The following is a 19,147-nucleotide window of genomic DNA, read 5'->3' as shown; positions in this document are numbered from 1 at the left end:
AAATATAAGCATTACCATTGAAATCAATGGTAATGCAAATGTGACGATGGTTTCCGTTCATCTGTTCCTCTGACGGAAAGGTTGAACGCAACCCAAATGCTGATGTGAACAGGCCCTTAGAAGATGGTATCGGTGGGGTCTGGACACTTAGACCCATCGGGTCACTCCCGTCAGTCTCTCTTGTTGTCAGTAGATCGGTTCAGACCATAGACCATGAATCCTTTTGGTATATGTGAGTATACCGCAAAAAAATAAAGGGTGGTCTACGCTATTCACGCCCGCGGCGTCCTGTAAAAATACATAATACTATTTTTTTTATTTTTATTTCTTTAATATGGGTGACAGATGCCATCCGTTAGAAGTATACGTCATGGGCTATGCAATAGCTTTTCATGATGTATATGTTAAGCGGATGCCACTAAAGCCTATGGGTGACCAATATGTTAAACAAGGCAGAGTTCACACTACGTCACGGCCTCCGTCGGCAGCTCCGTGATATGACAGGAAGAATAACTCCACGCTATCCTTCCGGTCAAAATGATACCATTGTAGTCTATGTGTGATGGATGCATCTGACACCGTTTACATGTAAGGTGTAGGTCGGAGCCTTTTCCCAGTGTATATGGCAAACGTCATGTGAACTGAGCTACCAATCACAGCGCAGCCTTCATTTTTCCTGAGTGGTTTCAGAAATGAGAGCGGAGTTCTGATTGGTTGCTAAGGCTAGTCTTTCTATTCTGCCGAATATCTTTACGTAAGACTACACTATTTCCTATACACCTACCATAATGCTGTCTTCATATAAAAGAAATTACCATAGAAATCAGCCGAGTCCCAAATGTGGGGAAGCGTCACCTTTGATGTGTCACTATTTCCTCTGCACATGTCGGTGGATGCTTCCAAGATTTCCATACTTGCCAACATTTAAGTCCCCAAAATCGGGACATTTAAAATCCCTCCCAGAAATGCCCCCAGGATGGTTGGAACACCCATTTTTTCCATGCAAATGTGACTAAACCCCGCCCAGTTAGTGGGATTGTCTCACTAAAGTTGGGACTGTTGGCAAGTATGATTTACCCAATCATCCGGCAGTCCCATTCATTGGTCCCATGGCATTGCACCTTTACTAATATATTTAAAAAAAAGAATAGGACAGACACATGAAATTATTCCCATCATCCCTACTTTACCGAGCCAACATTATAATTGAGTTCTTCTACCGCCCACACCACCTGTAACTTGCTTTTTTAGAAGTAAATATTCCAGCTTTTGCTTGCCATCTTGGTCTGCAGCCAGTGTCTCTGGACAAGGCATCATGGGACATGTAGTACCAGTCATCACAGGGAGGTGTTGGCAGATGACCATCTATCAAGTTATAGGTGTATATACAAATCATTTCAAATTTTGAGTAGGGTGCCAGAGTTTCACAAATGCAGGTCTAAGGCCCAGGAGAGGCGACAGACTGTGCCCTCTGCAGCAGCACGCATGTCACAGGCAGTGTGCAAACTTTGTTACACCGCAGCGAGGGGCAGAGATGATTGGTTGGCAATAGCCTTACGTCATCTACAGGAATCGGGGAGGCCCAGGAACATTTTGCCTCATGTTTTAGGACTCAGGAACTCGAGTATTGTGTATCCAGGTGCCCATACACTTTTTAATACCTTATTCACACAGTGCAGTTTTTAGCCACAACCAGGATTGGATTCATAAAAAAGAAAAGTCTTTCCTTTATACGTTTTGTATGCTTGGGGCCTTTCCTGCTTTCGGGTAGAAAAAAACTGCACCAAAGCTGCACTGTGTGTGTATGAGGGCATAGATGCAGTTACCCTGTATAGGGGCAGTATGGGCACCTGAGTGACTCCCCAGCTTGTGATGTGAATGTAGGTGGCCAGGATAATAAATGGCGGCACTGTTGTTCTGCTATGTAGAAATCTCGCCACTTCCAGGATGTTTTTCTATTAATGTGCAGAGTTCTGAATCGTTCTGCTTTTTATCAATTGCAGTGGGTGCCATTCATGTGCAGGGGAACATTGGGCTGGATGTAATGTCCCCGCTGAGCGGGGGCCTCGTGTGTAAACGGTGACTTGATGTGACTGAGCCCTAGAGAGGCCGGGTTATGTGATGCTGGCAGTGACTCGTACACGTGCCGCGAGGGGGGAATAGGTGGGGGAGCGGGAGGGAGTTGCTGTAGATTACAGTCTACTTATTCCCATTTACTGGCCACAGGCTCTTTCTGTGAGTGTAGGTCATCGGTTCTGTACTTTTCCAGAACAACTTCGTAGAGAGGGATGTGAGGGCTGCTGGGTAATGTCCAGTGTGCAGGACAGGTACTCCACATGAGGTATCGTCCCCCACACACACGCGCGCACACACTTTTTTCTTTCCAAGGAGGAAGGGTTAATGCAAAACAATTATAGCCTTTACCAGTAGTGACCAGGAGTCACTGCGTACATACATTACACTACTGATCCTGAGTTATATCCTGTATTATACTCCAGAGCTGCACTCACTATTCTGCTGGTGGAGTCACTGTGTACATACATGACATTACTTATCCTGTACTGATCCTGAGTTACATCCTGTATTATACTCCAGAGCTGCACTCACTATTCTGCTGGTGGAGTCACTGTGTACATACATGACATTACTTATCCTGTACTGATCCTGAGTTACATCCTGTATTATACTCCAGAGCTGCACTCACTATTCTGCTGGTGGAGTCACTGTGTACATACATTACATTACTTATCCTGTACTGATCCTGAGTTATATCCTGTATTATACTCCAGAGCTGCACTCACTATTCTGCTGGTGGAGTCACTGTGTACATACATGACATTACTTATCCTGTACTGATCCTGAGTTATATCCTGTATTATACTCCAGAGCTGTACTCGCAATACTGCACACAGAGTTTACATTTTCATATAACTCCTTGTTCAGTGTCTGCACAGATCGTACTTTGTACAATTATCAATTATTTGATGTAGGAAAAATGAATGCCCCCCTACATTGTAGGTGCTGAACTAAATTATTACTGATTTGTTTCCAGTAACCATAGTGAGTGCAGCTCTGGAGTATAATACAGGATGTAACTCAGGATTAGTACAGGATAAGTAATGTCATGTATGTACACAGTGACCCCACCAGCAGAATAGTGAGTGCAGCTCTGGAGTATAATACAGGATATAACTCAGGATCAGTACAGGATAAGTAATGTATGTACACAGTGACTCCACCAGCAGAATAGGGAGTTATGCTCCGGCACATAAGTATACCGGCACCAGTATAATAAATAACACGTGGTAGATTGGGGTCCTCTTACAGATTTTGGATAGTTGCCCAGGAGCTTCACCCTACAACTTTTGATGCAGAGACTCTCTACGAGATATTTAATTATATTGTCCCTGGATGGATATTTCATTCTTGATACTCTATTGTGGGCTCCGTATTGAGACATCGTAATTCATAATTCGTCTTCCATCCACAATGTGAGAACTTTCGCCTCGCTGCCATATTGGGCAGGGACAGTGACCATCGCTCTGAGCACCATTAATTCCCTAACCCTCACACATTTTTCGCAGGCTTGGTTTTGTTTAAATGAGAAACGACGGTGTTGTACAAAAAAAAAACCAAAAAAAAACAACAAGGTGCGGTTTTCCGTAGACTCCGCTCTACAAACGTTGCGACGACTTTAAAGGGGTTGTCTGGCTTAGGCTCTGTTCACACTGCTGCTCTGCGCTTCCTTCAGCAGTTTTGACGGCAGGAATAGTACAGCAGACTTCTAACAAAACTGGACAAACCCTTGAAGAAAGGACTTAGGCCTCATGCCCACTTCAGTGTTTTTCTGACGGCTAGCACACTGACCCATTAATTTCAATGGGGCCAGGCACACTTAAGTTTTTTTGACGGTCCCGTTGCTCCGTTCCGATCCAAAGTAGAGCATGTCCGAGAATCCGCGACCGTGAGGCCCGTGCAAGTCAATGGGGCTGTCAAAAAAAAACTTAAGGCACACGGAAGGCATCCATGTGCCGTCCGTGTGCCGTCTGTGTGTGACGGAGCCATTGCCTAGCAACCGCCGGGTGGGCAGAAAAACATTACAGAAATATTACACTAATCGGCAGCCACTTGTCTCTATCAATAACTGATAGAGAAAAGAGGCTGCTTATTAAAAATAAAATAAAAAGCATTTCATACGTACCCGGTCGTTGTCTTGGTGACGAGTCCCTCTTCTTCCTCCAGTCCGACCTTCTTTTCTGACACGGCAGCCTGTGATTGGCTGCAGAGGCCGCGGCAGCCTGTGATTGGCTGCAGAGGATGTCACGTGGGATGAAGCGTCATCCCTGGAGGCCGGCCTTCTGACGTGCGTGACCGCCACTACAGCCTGTGATTGGCTGCAGCGGTGACATGGATTGAACGTCATCGCTGGAGGCCGGACAGGAGGAATGTAAGTATGAACTTATTTATTATTTTTTATTACATTAAAATTGTATGTTCCGCGCGCCGAGCATGGTACTGTCCAGGGTGCTGAAAGAGTTACCGCCGATCAGTGCAGCCCATTAACTCTTTCAGCACCCTGGACAGTGCCATGCTCTACGCACGGAAACCACACGGCCGCTAAAACGGGTTCACGGACCCGTCAAAAGCGGCCGTGAAAACGGTGATGTAAATGTGCACGAGGCCTTAACAAAACTGCACGTTTAATAAGTGGTTTTAGCAATGCGTTAGGGCCGGTTCACATCAGTGTTGGCTTTCTGTTGAGGGGTTCCGTCGGAGGTTTCCGGAAACTCAAACCTGCCGTAACGTTGACAAACGGAAACCATTAGCAATGTTTCCGTCACCGTTGATATGAAATTCTGCGTGTGAGCATACCCTTAAAGAATTAAAGGGTTTTTCCAATTTCTCTAGGCTATGCCGTCACTTTCTGATAGAGGGGGGGTTATCCAACCTTTGGGTTCCCCACCGATCCTGAGGTCACAGTGCTGGTTTATCGCTGCAGCCCCATGTACCGCGGCCGTTCTGGCCATACAAGTGAATGGGGTCGGGCTACAGTTCCCTGCACAGCTGATGGCCGCTGTGCAGAGGAAATGTTAAAGGGGTCAGATCGCTGCAGACCCTTCATTCTCAGGATAAGCGGGATCCTGTAGGCGGAACCCCGCAATTACAAAGTACTCTAGCGATTGTGCCATGACTTTATAAGATGGAATACCCCTTTAATTGCTCATCCTTTAATGGGAATTCGTCATAATGATTGAATCTTTTCGCTCGATTCGCCACCAATACGTTTCGCCCATTTGCCAAAGCAAATCTCCGACTCGCCCCATCACGTCCTTCCGTCCGGCAAACCCTCGACACAAATGTGCTCCTCTCCAGTCCTATATAAACCCTTCTTATTCGTATCCGGGTTAGTTTTCTGCGTTTTTCATTTCGTACTTTTGCACGGACTCCGCGTACGCACCGTCCTAATTTGCTGCACAGCAGTATTTCTCCTTCCCGGCCCCGATCGCTTCTCAGTGATTCCAGTCTCCGGGATTTCGCAGGCGTCTCTCTCTCTTCCAGCAGAGGAGAAAAAAAAAGAAGCCTGTTCTCTGCAGAATAGAGGGTGCTGGAGAGATAGGAAAATCCTGCCCTGACAACAGAAGCCGCATCACGCTCCACGCTGATTGGAGCTCGCCAACCTATCAGGCCGCGCCGCTCGTTTCTGCAGTTTTGCACAGGTGCAAAATAGGTTCCTGATTTATCAATGAAATATTCGCCGCGTTACCTCCGAAGCAGATCTGTAATAAAATGTAGACTTGTCCCTCATGTATCCGGGCTCATTACACGGAGCAGGGACAGGAGCCGCAGGGCAGACGCCTCGTCTCACGATCTCCCCTCCCTGCGCTGACACATTAATGAGTTTGAAGACGATATGACTTTTTATTTTATCTAGCGTTATTATTAGGTGCATTGTTCCTGCCCCTCCCCCCCCCCCCATATCACCCTAAGACTTAACGGCGATCAATACGTTCTGCAGCCGAGAAACTCCTTTAATCTAGTACCCAGGATCCCTGCCGGTATATCGGACGGCCATGGAAAAATTACATACTCGCTTTTAGACTTTCCAGATTATTGGATGTCGGATTAAAGGAATTTTATTGTCATTCCGTTCTAGGATGTAATATTGAGGTTTCCACGTTCCTCCTCTCCACAAACACAATTTTGCTGCTATGTACATAAATATTTTACTGTGAATACGCCCAAAAATTGTACCCATCCCCGCAGAATACCCCCCCACTCGGTTCTCCTTCAGCGGGTCTTCCCTGGGGCTTATGTTTTTCCCCTGAAATGTCCATATGCATCAAACAGATGGTCTGGCAGCAGGGAACCCCACTAATCTCTGGGACGGTGCAACATTTTCATTAAGGTAGGTGTCCGCAAATCTGTGGTTTCTTTCCGTTGAGATCCGGGGTATTTCTTGTGACGTCAATGGAGAAGGACTGTGCATGAGCAGACCCCTCCCCAGTGAAACGGGGCTCGCTGATCCAAAGGGTCTACTGCACCCCCCTACTAAACCGCGTCGCCCTTGTCCATGGGTCGCACCTGGGACTGAGCTGCAATACCAGTCACAGGCCATTGAAGAGAGTGGCGCTGTTTCTGGAAATGGAACTTTTTGGGATATGACTTTTTTTTTTGGGGATGTCAAGTTTTGCTCCTTAAGTGTTTGCGTTCTTGACTCATCGGAAAAGCGCTTATTTTGGTACACTCTGTAACACCGCGATCACAGTATACGTCTGACGTATGCCATTGTATAGGCGTCGCCCCTAAGGCCCCAAAAAGCGTATATGCGCGGTGTACGTTTTTTTTTTTCCCTCCTTCCCTTTTGTATGGAGTAACGTAGTCGACTACACAATCCCGTACATCTGAAAAAAATATCCATCGGGTGATCGGGGCCCCATTGTTACGTTCCCGGTGTGAATAGACCTGTGATTGTTGCATCGATGACCCTTCCGACAAGCAGCCCATTGGGGCAATCGTGGACGGCGGGTCATTTTTGGGCTCGGCCACGTATGAGATCCACGTGGGACTAGTTGTTTTTGACTCTTCCATGGTGTGTGACCCGATCGCTGGGGATTTGCGCGGTGATGGAGAGCTGTACTATGAAACCTTTTGTCTTCTAAGTAAGTTCTGCCGCTTCTCTCCCAGCGCTCGTCCCCCTCCCCCTCCTCATATCCTATCTAGAGAGCCGTGCCAGCGCGTTTGTATTCCAGTGGTGTAGCTCCGCCAGACAGGTCTGAAACAGAGTGTTTTATTTTTAGCATCTCCGTTGCCATTTTTATCCTGTAAAAATATTCATCAGTGTCTGTGTGACAGGCCGTCCGTTATCATAAATATCCCATCGTTCTGCTCCTTCCCATTGTATTACCCTGTGCATCCCATGTGCTTCTCTTTAACCCCCTTTTTTACCTTGGAGGGGGGGTCTTTATTTCACGTATTGTAAATGTTTCAATTCACGACGTCTAACATCACACAGTTCAGTCTCCCGTACGTCGCTGCTGACGTCGCTGCCCTTTTTGTCCATTCTGAGTTAACGATTCGGAGGGGGAGGCTTAATGCTCGCTTGGATCAGGGAGGGGGGGGGATGTAATTTTCCATTGAATTTTTTATTGTCCTACTTGCCAAATTATTAAAATGTAAGGCGACTGTCTTTATTTTGCTGCTTTCTTTTTACCTTTTTATATAGCGATCGTGGACATGAAGGGGTGCGTATCAAGGCCCATAAATTGTAATGGGTATGATGGGATAAATTGGGCACCATATTAATGAATAAATTAACGCATTCCTTCATATATTAAAAAAACAAAAAATTACCGGAAATCCAATATTTGTTGCTAAAATAGAGGCGTGGCTAGGTCTCCTATGTAGTTCGGGGAATTTACCATCAAAAGGCGGTACCTGTCTTACGTGTCCCGTACAAGTGGACAGATCCGACATTCTGCGCCAATTTTAACTTTATAATACAGTATATCTTTATAGCGTTCGGAGCTCCGTTTTTCTGATATAGAGCTCCAAATCCCCTGCGTAGACATAAAGGTAAATGATAAAATTCTTGCTGCCCTCAGCCACCACTAGGGGGAGCTCTGGAGCATACTGTGAGGCCTCTTTCACATGGCCGTGCCCGTAACCGTGGTCCGTGATTACAGGCACGGCCGGCTGCAGACGGTCACCCTTATTTTGTGGGTCGTGCTCCCATTATAAAGTATAGGAGCACGGTCCGTAAAATAAAAAAATAGGACATGTCCTATCTTTTTATGGATCAAAACTACGGCCCATGGAGCCTTAATACATTGAACTAAATTTGCAGTCCGGGCTCTGTTGCTGGGGGATCCCATTATAGTCCATGAAATTAGTTTGGCTCCGTTGCGCCTGCATTTCAATCCATTTAGAAAAGGTCCGTCCGTAAAGGAACCGTTCCACAAGTGTGAATAGAGCCCAAATAATGGCTAACTAGCTTAAAATAGTTTTTCTAACCCTATAGATACTGATCTGCAAGACCAAGCCACAACACAGAGTCCTAGTGATGCCATGCTAGGTACGGCACCATATTACGGAGTTAATATCCCCTATTAGTAGTTCCCCTGCGGGGAGAATAGGTCTAATACAGCATCCAATTTGCACATGGGACAATTTTTTGTTCTTTCTAGAACATATGGAAAGCCTCCGTATGTAATCGTAGCCATACAGAGGTGCAGTAGAGCCTATAGACCTTTTTGTGTGCCTATTACGGCTCTACCACCTTGAGGATCTACTTGCACGACGGGCACTTCACATAGTGCTGCCAGCCGAGGAAGAGTGTAGCCATAATGGAGGTGAACAATGAAAGATGTATCTGGCACTCGGTACAAAAGTTAAATGGTTTATTCGGTCATTTTAAAACAGAAAGTTTTAAAAAAAAAGATCCCGGGACCACGCTTACGCGTTTCAGACCGCTAGGGTCCTTAATCATAGCGACCTAATATTCATTATTCTTGCCCCTTCTCTCCTTTTCCCATCCCTGTAATTTTCATGATTCATACTGGTGGTGTATACCTGGGCAAGAACTGGCAATTTAAATAATATAATAGGAGGTTCTTTTCCTTTTTATAATTCAGATGGTTCGCCAATGTCGTTTCCGCATGGAAATGGCATAGGGTTGTGAGACAGCACTACTTTTTTTTTTTCTGCGACGCGTATGAACTATGGCGCAGATTTCAAATTGAATTCTGTGATTTGTTGGCAGATCTCACATTGATTTCCTTGTAAAAATCTGACGTGTGAACCCGGTCTAATAGGTTTGTGGCCATGACTAATGTTGCTTTTGTATGCCAGAGCTCGGGGTATGGCTTCACTTGTTTCATGGACAACGAAGGTAACGGGCACATTTTTCTTTATGGGTAACAAAGTTGTTCTTCTTGATTAAAATAAATGTCCCCAGGTAGGGGTGATGGCATGTTTAGGGCAACACATAGACTATACAAAGTACTTTCCTGAGAATACAGTGCAGGAAATACAGCAACATTTGTGTCCCCTGCACAGCAGCAACATCTCCATTTGACCATAAATCCCATAAGAGAAGATCAAGTGTAAACGTCTCCTTATAGGACTACGGGTTGGAAGCCGATTGGATGAGTGGTTCAGATTTGCTTTACAGGGTCCCGATTTTAAATCTGTTGGGTTTTTGAGGGTCTCAGTGTTGGGGTTTTAAAGGGGCGCAGAGGAAATGAAAGTAGTAAGTGAAGGACTATGAGAGTTTGACCCTGTTTTCCCACTTCTATGATAACTAAAATCTACTTCTGATCGTCTTTCCTCCCTCTCAAGGACATTCTGGAAGACACTCCGATCGGATGTAGATTTTACTAATTGTAGAGTTAGAAAAACGTGAGAAGCCTAGACCAAACTCCTAATGGTGGTCTACTCCATTACCCCCAATACTGGTAATGAGGAGCTGGCACATCTTCATCCTACCCCCTTGCTGTACCTTGTAGAGGATAAGGCTGGTGTGATCTTAGGGTTGGGTCCCCCTTTCTGGTCCCTGCGGACAGTGGGGTCTATGATCAGGCTCATACAGGGGGAGGGGGTCAACCTAAAGTCTGTCCATAGGTTCCATAGCCTGAAATTGACTTTTATATAGGGGTAGGCGCCCTTTGATCTTTTCTGGAGCCCTCGTTGATGGGTGGGTGTTGGAATTGATCCCCAATGAGTTCTTGGACTAGATATTTTCCCCACTTCATCCATTGTATTGGCCTGCGCTTCCATTTTTTCGTCTCTTCCCGCCATGTTGGTTGTTCTTCTTCTCCCCTCCGTCCTGTCATAAAGATGCGGGGAGTTGCTCCTGTCTTATTAACTTGCAGCCCGCATACTTCTCATCTTTTGTTCTTTGTTAAATGTGAGCTGGCATCTGTTAGACTGCGTTAGCATTCCGTCTCGGGGAATTCAGCGCTTTCTATATTCGGCTTTGCTAAGCCGGTGCCCTGTTTGCTTGAATCAATTGGGGCTGCTATTTTTAGCAACAAAGGGGAATTGAAATAGCAATTTTCTTTCTATGTAATGGATCCCCAAGAGAAATACTGATGTAAGTTTTCTGTCATCCCTCTTCTTCTGCACCCCCCCCCCCTTTCCGCCATCGAGCCCCCCCCCCCCCCACCCATTCCTCCATTCTCCCTTCCCTTAAGAACTGGTAGGAGAGGCAGCTGTCACGGGTTTGCGGCAGTATTAATCTTTAATCAATCGAGTGTTTGCTCTATTCAGGTGTTCAGGGGAAGAAAGAGGGTCACCGAACAGGGACCTGCTTTGAATCGGCGAGCGATCGTGCTCAGTCTGGGCTTTCAGATTTCGGTGGGTTAAGGACGAGCTAAAAATATTCCCTTTGCTTGTTCCTCCAGTCTATTTTTTGATGCTTGATTTAGATAAGGTTGATTGGGTAGCTGCTAAAAATATCTGTCCTCAACTTTCTGGGAACAGAGTGTGGAGTATTTTTAACCCACGACGACCGCCGTTACTACTTCAGATTGCAAACCGTTTGCTGAATGGGAATGTGTCACGCGCCCAAAGCTTATATTCCCATATATGACGTTTAAAGTCCAGTGAATCGGAAGGCAACCCACAAACCATACTGGCTCGTCTGCAGACCAAAGCAATTGCAATACTACAAGTCCCAGCAATCTCTTGCGACCTGTTTTCTGGAGGGGTTGAGTTTCTATCACTCCCATGTGCCACACACAGTTATAGGTTGTATATCGCTAGAATGTCTGACTAGTGTACGTCTGACCACTGTGATCCCCGCTGATCGCTAGAACAAAGTGGTAGTGGCAGTAGGAAAGTGCCATGTCTGTTCACTGCTTGGCTTTTTTCCAGGTGGCAGCATGGAGGCTATTAGTCCATGGCTGTCTGTCCTTTAAATGAGACCACCCCTTTAAATGACTAAATTCTGCCTGCAGCCACTAGGGGGAGCTTAGGAGCTGACTGTATACAGTTTATACATTGAACTCCATAATAAACCAGTATGCAGTAAGCTCATAAGCTCCCCCTAGTGGTGGCTGTATCGTTTTTAATTCTATGCAGAGGATTTGGAGCTCTGTGTCAGAAAAATGGAGCTCCAGATGGTATTTTTTTCTACTCTTGTTTAGCTTTATAGATGTCAGATCGAAGCCACAGTCCAGAAATAGGAATTTTACCAAAGTCTTTCTCATACAGCAAAAATGTAATATTAGGTGTTTTGTATTCGGCACTTTGCGAGCGTCAGTACTGCACGGAAAGAACAAAAATGTGGTTACGCTGCAGTTTTGCGGACATCAGCGGTCGCATTTTTTTTTTGTTTTTAAATAAAGTAATTCTAGAAGGTTCTCATGAAACTGCTTCTATGGTAAACCTCGTGATGCTACATGTATATTACTATTCTGATAATCCGGCCGTGTATAGTAGGCTGGATTATCCAAAATTTCCGCCTATTGGAATATTCCCATCGTAACTGCTCACGTTTATTTACCGGATACACCATAAATGCCGGATAGGTGTGGGTTCCACCTCTGCAATCCTCACCAGTTGGGGGGGTGGGGGGGGGGAGATATAGTGGTGTAAATACACTGATAAATCTGCTCATTGTCTTCCCTGCTTGCTGTACCTATCAGGACAGGGGTCTGGTGATACCCGCTTGCCGATTCCCTGCCGCTCCAATCTCCATATTGGTCAACATCGAGCTGGCCCCGTACCTCAACATTAAAGTTTGCGGCATTCTGCTCCTTCCGTAACTTCCATAGACTTCACAGGCTCGCCATTCAACACCGGACCCCCGTTCTCATCATAGGTACTGCAAGCAGGGAAGACATTTGGGCAGATTTATCAATGCATTTACGTCCGTTCTCAAGTAGATTTAATAATATGGCGTTCAGGCCGAGCACTATTCGGCCCCTGCGCAACTTTTCACGACCTGACAATGTGTTTTAAAAAGTACAAGGGGCTCCTCTGTGCAAATAATTTATCAGACTTTTCAGATTAGAAAAGTGTCATAAAACCAGGCCAAATCCAACCTGACCATTTTTAACACCTTGCACCAAATGTATCAAGTGTGAAAAAAAGTTTCTGACATGTCAGATGTGTTTTTTTTAATATTTAGTTACCTTTTAATGATAAAATTCTCTGTCTGCAGTCACCACTAGGGGGAGCTGAGGAGCTTGCCGCATAAAGTTAATACATTATACCAGTGTTCCCCAGCCTTATAACCATGGGGGGGATCCCCTGAATAATCAACTCCCAGTAAAATCCCTACTCCCATGCCTAACTCGAAGCTCGGTGTAGGGGGAGGTAAAGCGTTCTATAATTCTACATTGTATTCTGGCTCAGATGTGTTTTTCCAAGCATGTTTGATCAAATTAAAATCTGTAAAATTTGCTATCTTTTCTGTAAAAGTATCAGGACTTCCTACTGTATTCTGGGGAATCCCTGACCAGGCTCCAAGGTTCGGTAGCGCTGCATTAAACCCAATAAAAAGTATGTGGAAAGTTCCTGAGCTCCCTCTAGTGGTAGCTGCGGGCAGCCAAAGTTTTATCATTTCACTGCACTGGATAATGCAGAAAAGCTCCAGATACTTCACCACCTAAAGTCTGTAAACTTCCCGGGGGGTTCTTAGGGTCACCAGAGGGCGTCTGTGTTGTGGACATTTTTGGAGCAATTGTTTCTTATTTGTGGGTTGGTTCTGACGTGTAAATTTTATATTTTTAACTTTGCCGCTACATTGTGTTCTTTTTGGATAAATGTAACTCCTCCTGTATTTATTTTTTTACTATAGTTGTCACTGGAGCCACTGATGGGATTGGAAAAGCGTATGCAGAAGAGGTAAGCGGTGCCTGGTACCCCATTAGAGGGGCTATTCCCATATCAAAAATCCTATTTAAACTCGTCCCTAATGAAAAGTTATAAATGTTTGTGATTACCCTCATTTTGCCGTCCTGCCTCGCTCCCCAGATATTGCTCTTGTTGTAACCCGTGTTCTTTTATATTTCTTTAGACTGCACATTTTCACTGGTTGCAGCCACCGCCGCAGTCCTGCAGCAGTGGCCGCAATTGTGCAGATGCGCCTGTAATGTCCTATGTGTCTGGCTGGGTTATTGGAGCACGTGTTGCTTGATCATGGTCATCCCGGCCTGGTCACCCCTCTCTTCTGCTATAGAGGTCTATAGGACGGCACCCAGGCATACGCAGTAGCCAGGGACCCTTCGTATTCAGCTGCGAGGAGCACAGCTGAGCCCTTATCAGGACGGTCATACGTGTGATGTGTTTTTCTCTGTTCCACCTGAACGCTAGTGGTTAACAGATCAGTACATCCGGGGCAGAGTGAATAATACATTGGATGTAATAAACACTGGATTCTACTATGTAAACTAATAGTAGCAGCACCGCAAGTAGCAGATAGCGGCCACGGTGCTGCTACTAATCGTATACATAGCAGCATCGGGAGCGCGCACGCACAGGCAGTCGGCGCTGGGATGTTTATCACATCGCCGCTTGCTGGTCACATAATGGAAGGGCTTAGACCCCCATGCACACGAGCGTGTTCGGTCCGTGATATACGGTCCCCGTGTCTGCCGCATGTCCCAGACTGACCACAGTGCAGGGAGCCGGGCTCCTAGCATCTTGGTTATCTATGACGCTAGGAGTCCCTGCCTCGCTGCGGGACAACTGTCCCGTGCTGTAATCCTGTTTTCAGTACGGGACAGTTGTACCGTGGACAGGCAGTGACACCTAGCCTCATAGAGAAGTATGATGCTAGGAGCCCGGCTCCCTGCAGTGTGTTCGGTCCGGGACATGCGGACCCTATATCATGGACCGAACACGCTCGTGTGCATGGGGCCTTAGTGCGCCACACTACAACAGAGAAGCCGGGGAATGAGGAGCAGAACAGACAAGTTTATGGAGGTAAGAAAATACTATGGAGGATGGAATACGTTTAGTTTTTGATGGCGGTTTTGGGGAAAATAAAATGGGAGATGGGAATTCCCTTTTTATTGCAGTGGAGACAACACCTAAGAATGTGTCCCTGTTGCTTCTCATTTCTCACTTTTGTAATTTTTCATTTACTGCAGGTTTTCAGAAAAACTGCAACCAAAAAATTTTGCACAGCCGAAGGCCGGGATCAAACATGCAGTTTTTGGATCCGTGTTTTTAAATGAAACCCAGGCAGGAGTGTAAACACAAGTGTGAACACATGCATCAGTCTTTTCTATTTTTCCTTCCGTTATGGGTGCAGAGTCAAAAACTGCACCAAAAAATTGCATGTGTGATCCCGGCCTTAATGGGATTTTAAGGCAGGGCCCGCGAGTTAGGGAATAGGTGTATATTGTCCGTATGGAAATGAAAATACCTCCCATTCAAGTGCGGAGACCTCCGCTGATAACCAGAATGACTGACTGGCAGGGGGCGCTCTACTGAATGACGAGCTAGAGTTGAATACAGGCCATAGCCTTGGAAGCAGGATTCTGGGTAATCGTGGCTGAGCCGTGGTATCTGCTTTTGTTACAGTTGGCCAAACGTGGAATGTGCATCGTCCTGATCAGTCGGACCCAGGAGAAGCTGGAAGAAGTCTCCAAGTACATAAGTGAGTCTCCTAAATACACCGTTCTTGGTATGAGATGGGGGGCACTGCCTCTTCTACTTTCTGCAGTTTAACAAGAGCGGGCAGTAGGAGTGGCGTAATCAGACTACACCTGGTTTGTTTGTAGTCTGTAACCATGGAGACAGGTCTGCATAGGAGCTGAATCCACAAAACTGTAGGCAATTTTTAATCCTGACTTTGCAAAACGGCTTCATTTTTTTTTCCACTTTAGATGCATGAAGCAATATAAATGGTTAATGTCTGCTCATCTTCATTCTTTATGCTATAACGTAGGATTTTAGTTCTCGGACACAAAATCAACACCTGCCCCCTTATGTCATGTGTGTGACGCTGGGGCGCTATACTTTATCACTACATGATGTGTGTTCGATCAATGCATTACATGGATGACCCTTCATCGGCAGGGGAAATACTAAGCATGCTGTGATTTTTGCAATCTGATTTGTATTTTCCCAGCATGCAGCTCACCAGATGCTAGTCATGATTTTAGGGCACATGTTATGCCCTGTCCAGATAACTTTTGTGATCATGCTTAGCATGCATGCTGGGAAAAGCGCCCGGAGATCACGTTAAGCGTATCCATAGAGCTCCGTTAGCCCGACCGAGGCCAAAAGAGGGTCCTGTATACGTATTTTTACAATCTGAGTCTGAGCGGTGTGACCCGATGTTTGCTTACTCAGCGGGATACGTCACAGCCCTCCTCACCCCAGTACAACCTGAGTTACAGTAGGACGCCATCAATAACTCCTCACCCCAGGAGCCATCTCAAAAACCTCCTGTATACAGCTGTCCATTCCTGTATACAGCCGTCCTATCTCTCTCCAATGGACTAAGAACCTTAGTCCACCTTCCATGGGTCCCCCACCAAGCTCCTTTGACTCTACCCCGTCATATACTTCAGCAGGCCCTCACCTCTTTTAACAGTATTATAATCAGACCTTCTAGAGTAAATCCGCCACCGTACTCCTAAAAATGTCCCCTCCAGGCTTCCTTCACCCCACTTTCTTACCATTGTTAACTTAGCGGAATGTAAGCAGTTCCACCGACGCCAACCCTGAGTGATCGATCCATCTGGCCCATTGTTTCTCACATCCCTTATTAGCTCCGTGTTTTGAATATATTTGATGCTCCATCAGAACCGTGTGATTTACAGCTCCGATCATTGCGGGTGGTTCTGCATCTAGACAATGTTTGGCTGTATCCCCTTCCTCACCTGGTAGAATATTTTAGCGACGGCCAGACGTTCTAATCTCTCTCCCTCCAAGTCCTCAACATATCTCAGAAGAAACACCATCGGGTCCGTGGGAGGTCACACACCATATATCCGGGTCACCGACTCCGATATCTCCCCCCACAAACCTCGTAGAGCTTTTTCATCTGTACCCCTGGGGCACTTAGACATCCGATCTAAGTCCCATCCTCTGCAGAACCCAAGGGCTCCTATAGACCCTGTTTATTAGAAAGAGCTGCGATCTCCTCTGCGCTATATTGATGGACCGAGTACTGGGTGACGCTATTATTTCATCCCATTGCTCCTTGGAAATGGGGCCCACGTCTTGCTCCCACTTTCCCTTAATGGGTCCCATAAGGTCCCCCAGGTGTTCAGATAACAATTATCTAGAAGTCCGTGAAATCAACCCCCTTCGATGTTGAGGCCCCTGCTATATACCCCAGCACTCCCACGGCAGGCATCGCCAGATCCACTGATTGAGATTGCGCCTGTACAGTGTGACGGATCTGCAGATCTTGATAGAACGGTGGCTGTTCCAACTAAAACTCTTCTTTCAATTGCTGGAAGGATTTAAAGGCGGTGTCCTCGTATAATGGACTCCACCTAGTTACGACCTTTTGTGTCCAACTGGTACAATTCCCACACAAAGGGATTTTTCCATAGCGGAGTATACTAGTTACCATCCCCCACCCGTTTACAATGTCACCACATGTTATGCAATAGAAGTCGTGCTGGTCTTCTGCTTGCCAACCGTTTGAAGGTATGTTCTTCCAATGCGGCCAATGGATTTTCCCCACCCCCAAGATCAGACCATATTCGCGCACTTGATCCCAATTTGTCCCTATCCTCCCATCCCCAGAAATGCTGACATTGTGCGGCCATGTAATATACCCATGCTTTTGGTAAGGCTAAACCCCCCCCCCCCCCTCCACTTTCGGCAATTGTAGTTTTTCGAATTTTATTCTAGGCACTCCCCGTTTCCAGGCCAAGTCCCGAAAGAGGTTGTGCAATCTCCCAATCCATACTGGGGAATTGGGAATCCCATAGCACCTGGGGCACGAGAAAATTTCTTATTAAATTAGTTCTTCCCAAAGCCGACAGGGGAAGTTTATTCCGAGCCTCCACTTTCACCTTCATCCTGGATAGTAATGGCAAAATATTAAGATTCAAATAGTCCGGCACCCTAGCAGTCACCCGAATCCCCAAGTATTTGAATTCCGAAACCACTGGTACTGGAACCCCCCCCCCCCCCCCCAACAATTGGGACGTCTACCGGGTGCTGACTTTGCGATGTTTACGACCAGTACTGAGCATTTCCCAAATCTTTCAATAAGCTCCATAACTATCGGGAGAGTATGTTCGGTGTCCGCCATAAACCTCAAGATGTCACCTGCATAGAGAGCGATTCGTTCCTCTACCGTGCCGTACCGAAACCCTATGAGCATGTTGACGCACCGCGCATGCCAGGGCTTCCACTGCTGAAGCGAACCGCAGCGGTGATAGCGGACATCACTGACGCGTCCCCATGACCAACAAAAATTGTCTGGACAGCATACCATTCGCCCTTATCCTAGCAGTCGGGGCCACATACAGCAATTGTACCCACTTCACGTAATTAGGGCCACAAACCATTCTCTTCAAGACCATCGATAAATGCACCCGCTCCACACAATCTAATGCCTTGGCGGCATCTACCGATAAAATGTAGCGAGTCCGGAAGCCTCCCCCATTCAAAGCTATCCATAGGAGTGGTCCGCAACTGTGGTGCAAGCTCCTCCCCATATTCCTTAAATATTTCTACCGGCAACCCGTCTGTTCCTGGAGCTTTGTCGTTGGCCAGCAATTCTATGGCCATCGTAAGTTCTTCCAGGGAGATGGGCTCCTCCAGTATATTGCTCTCCTCCCGGTCTAGTTTAGGAAGTTGCGCACTACCCCGGTACTCCTCCGATTGCTGCGTCATATATTGTCATACAGATTCGTATAAAACCTCCAACACTCGTGAGATCCGTTCGGTGTTGGCCTCTAACTGCCCCCCCCCCCCCCTTATAGTATGTATATAATTATGCCCCTTCTGGGCCATTCTAGCCAGTAACCGTCACTTTCCCCTTCTGAAAATAAGGGCTTATTCAGACGAATGTGATATACGTCTGTGCAACGCGCGTGATTTTCACGCGCCTCGCACGTACCTATATTAGTCTGAGGCCGTGCAGACAGTCCGTGATTCTTACGCAGCGTGAGTCCGCTGCGTAAAACTCACGACATGTCCGTTCTTTGTGCATATTTCGCGCATCACGCACCCATTGAAGTCAATGGGTGCGTGAAAATCACATGCACCACACGGAAGCACTTACGTGGGACACGCGTGATTCGCGCAACAGTTGTAAAACTATGAATGTAAACCGAAAAGCACCTCGTGCTACAAACATCCAAACAGTGTCATAATGATGGCGGCTGCGCGAAAATCACGCTGCCGCGCATCCTATGTGATGACTCAAGGAGCTGTTAAGTGCCTTTTGCGCAGGCAAAACGCACACGCTCATGTGAATCCGGCCTAAATTTGGTGCAGATTTTGACCTGCCTGCACTTTCTCGCCGCTGTGTTTTTGGCCCGTGGCCATTCAGCACCACGAGCAAAAAAAGCAGCGAAAAATGCTTTCTCTGCCTCCCATTGATTTTAATGGCAGGTCAGAGGCGGAACCGCAGTAAGAAAGTGCAAGCAGTTTTTTGTGTGTGTGTTTTTTTACCGCGAGCGGCAAAAAAAACTCCTTCACCCTCCATTGAAATAAATGG

General features: G+C 46.4%; 1 protein-coding gene across 1 annotated transcript in view; it reads left to right on the top strand.

Moving 5' to 3' along the window:
- Positions 1-19,147, top strand: part of HSD17B12 (hydroxysteroid 17-beta dehydrogenase 12) — a 56,414-nt gene that overhangs the window by 7,842 nt on the left and 29,425 nt on the right. Inside the window, exons 2-3 of the mRNA XM_075838059.1 lie at positions 13,304-13,350; positions 15,034-15,109. Of these exons, the coding sequence (XP_075694174.1) occupies positions 13,304-13,350; positions 15,034-15,109 (123 nt within the window). The remainder of the gene's footprint in view (positions 1-13,303; positions 13,351-15,033; positions 15,110-19,147) is intronic.

Source organism: Rhinoderma darwinii, chromosome 9, assembly GCF_050947455.1.
Source record: "Rhinoderma darwinii isolate aRhiDar2 chromosome 9, aRhiDar2.hap1, whole genome shotgun sequence".
In the NCBI taxonomy this organism is placed as follows: Eukaryota; Metazoa; Chordata; class Amphibia; order Anura; family Rhinodermatidae; genus Rhinoderma; species Rhinoderma darwinii.
Note: the sequence above shows the minus strand (reverse complement) of the source record. Positions and strands in the feature narration are given on the sequence as shown.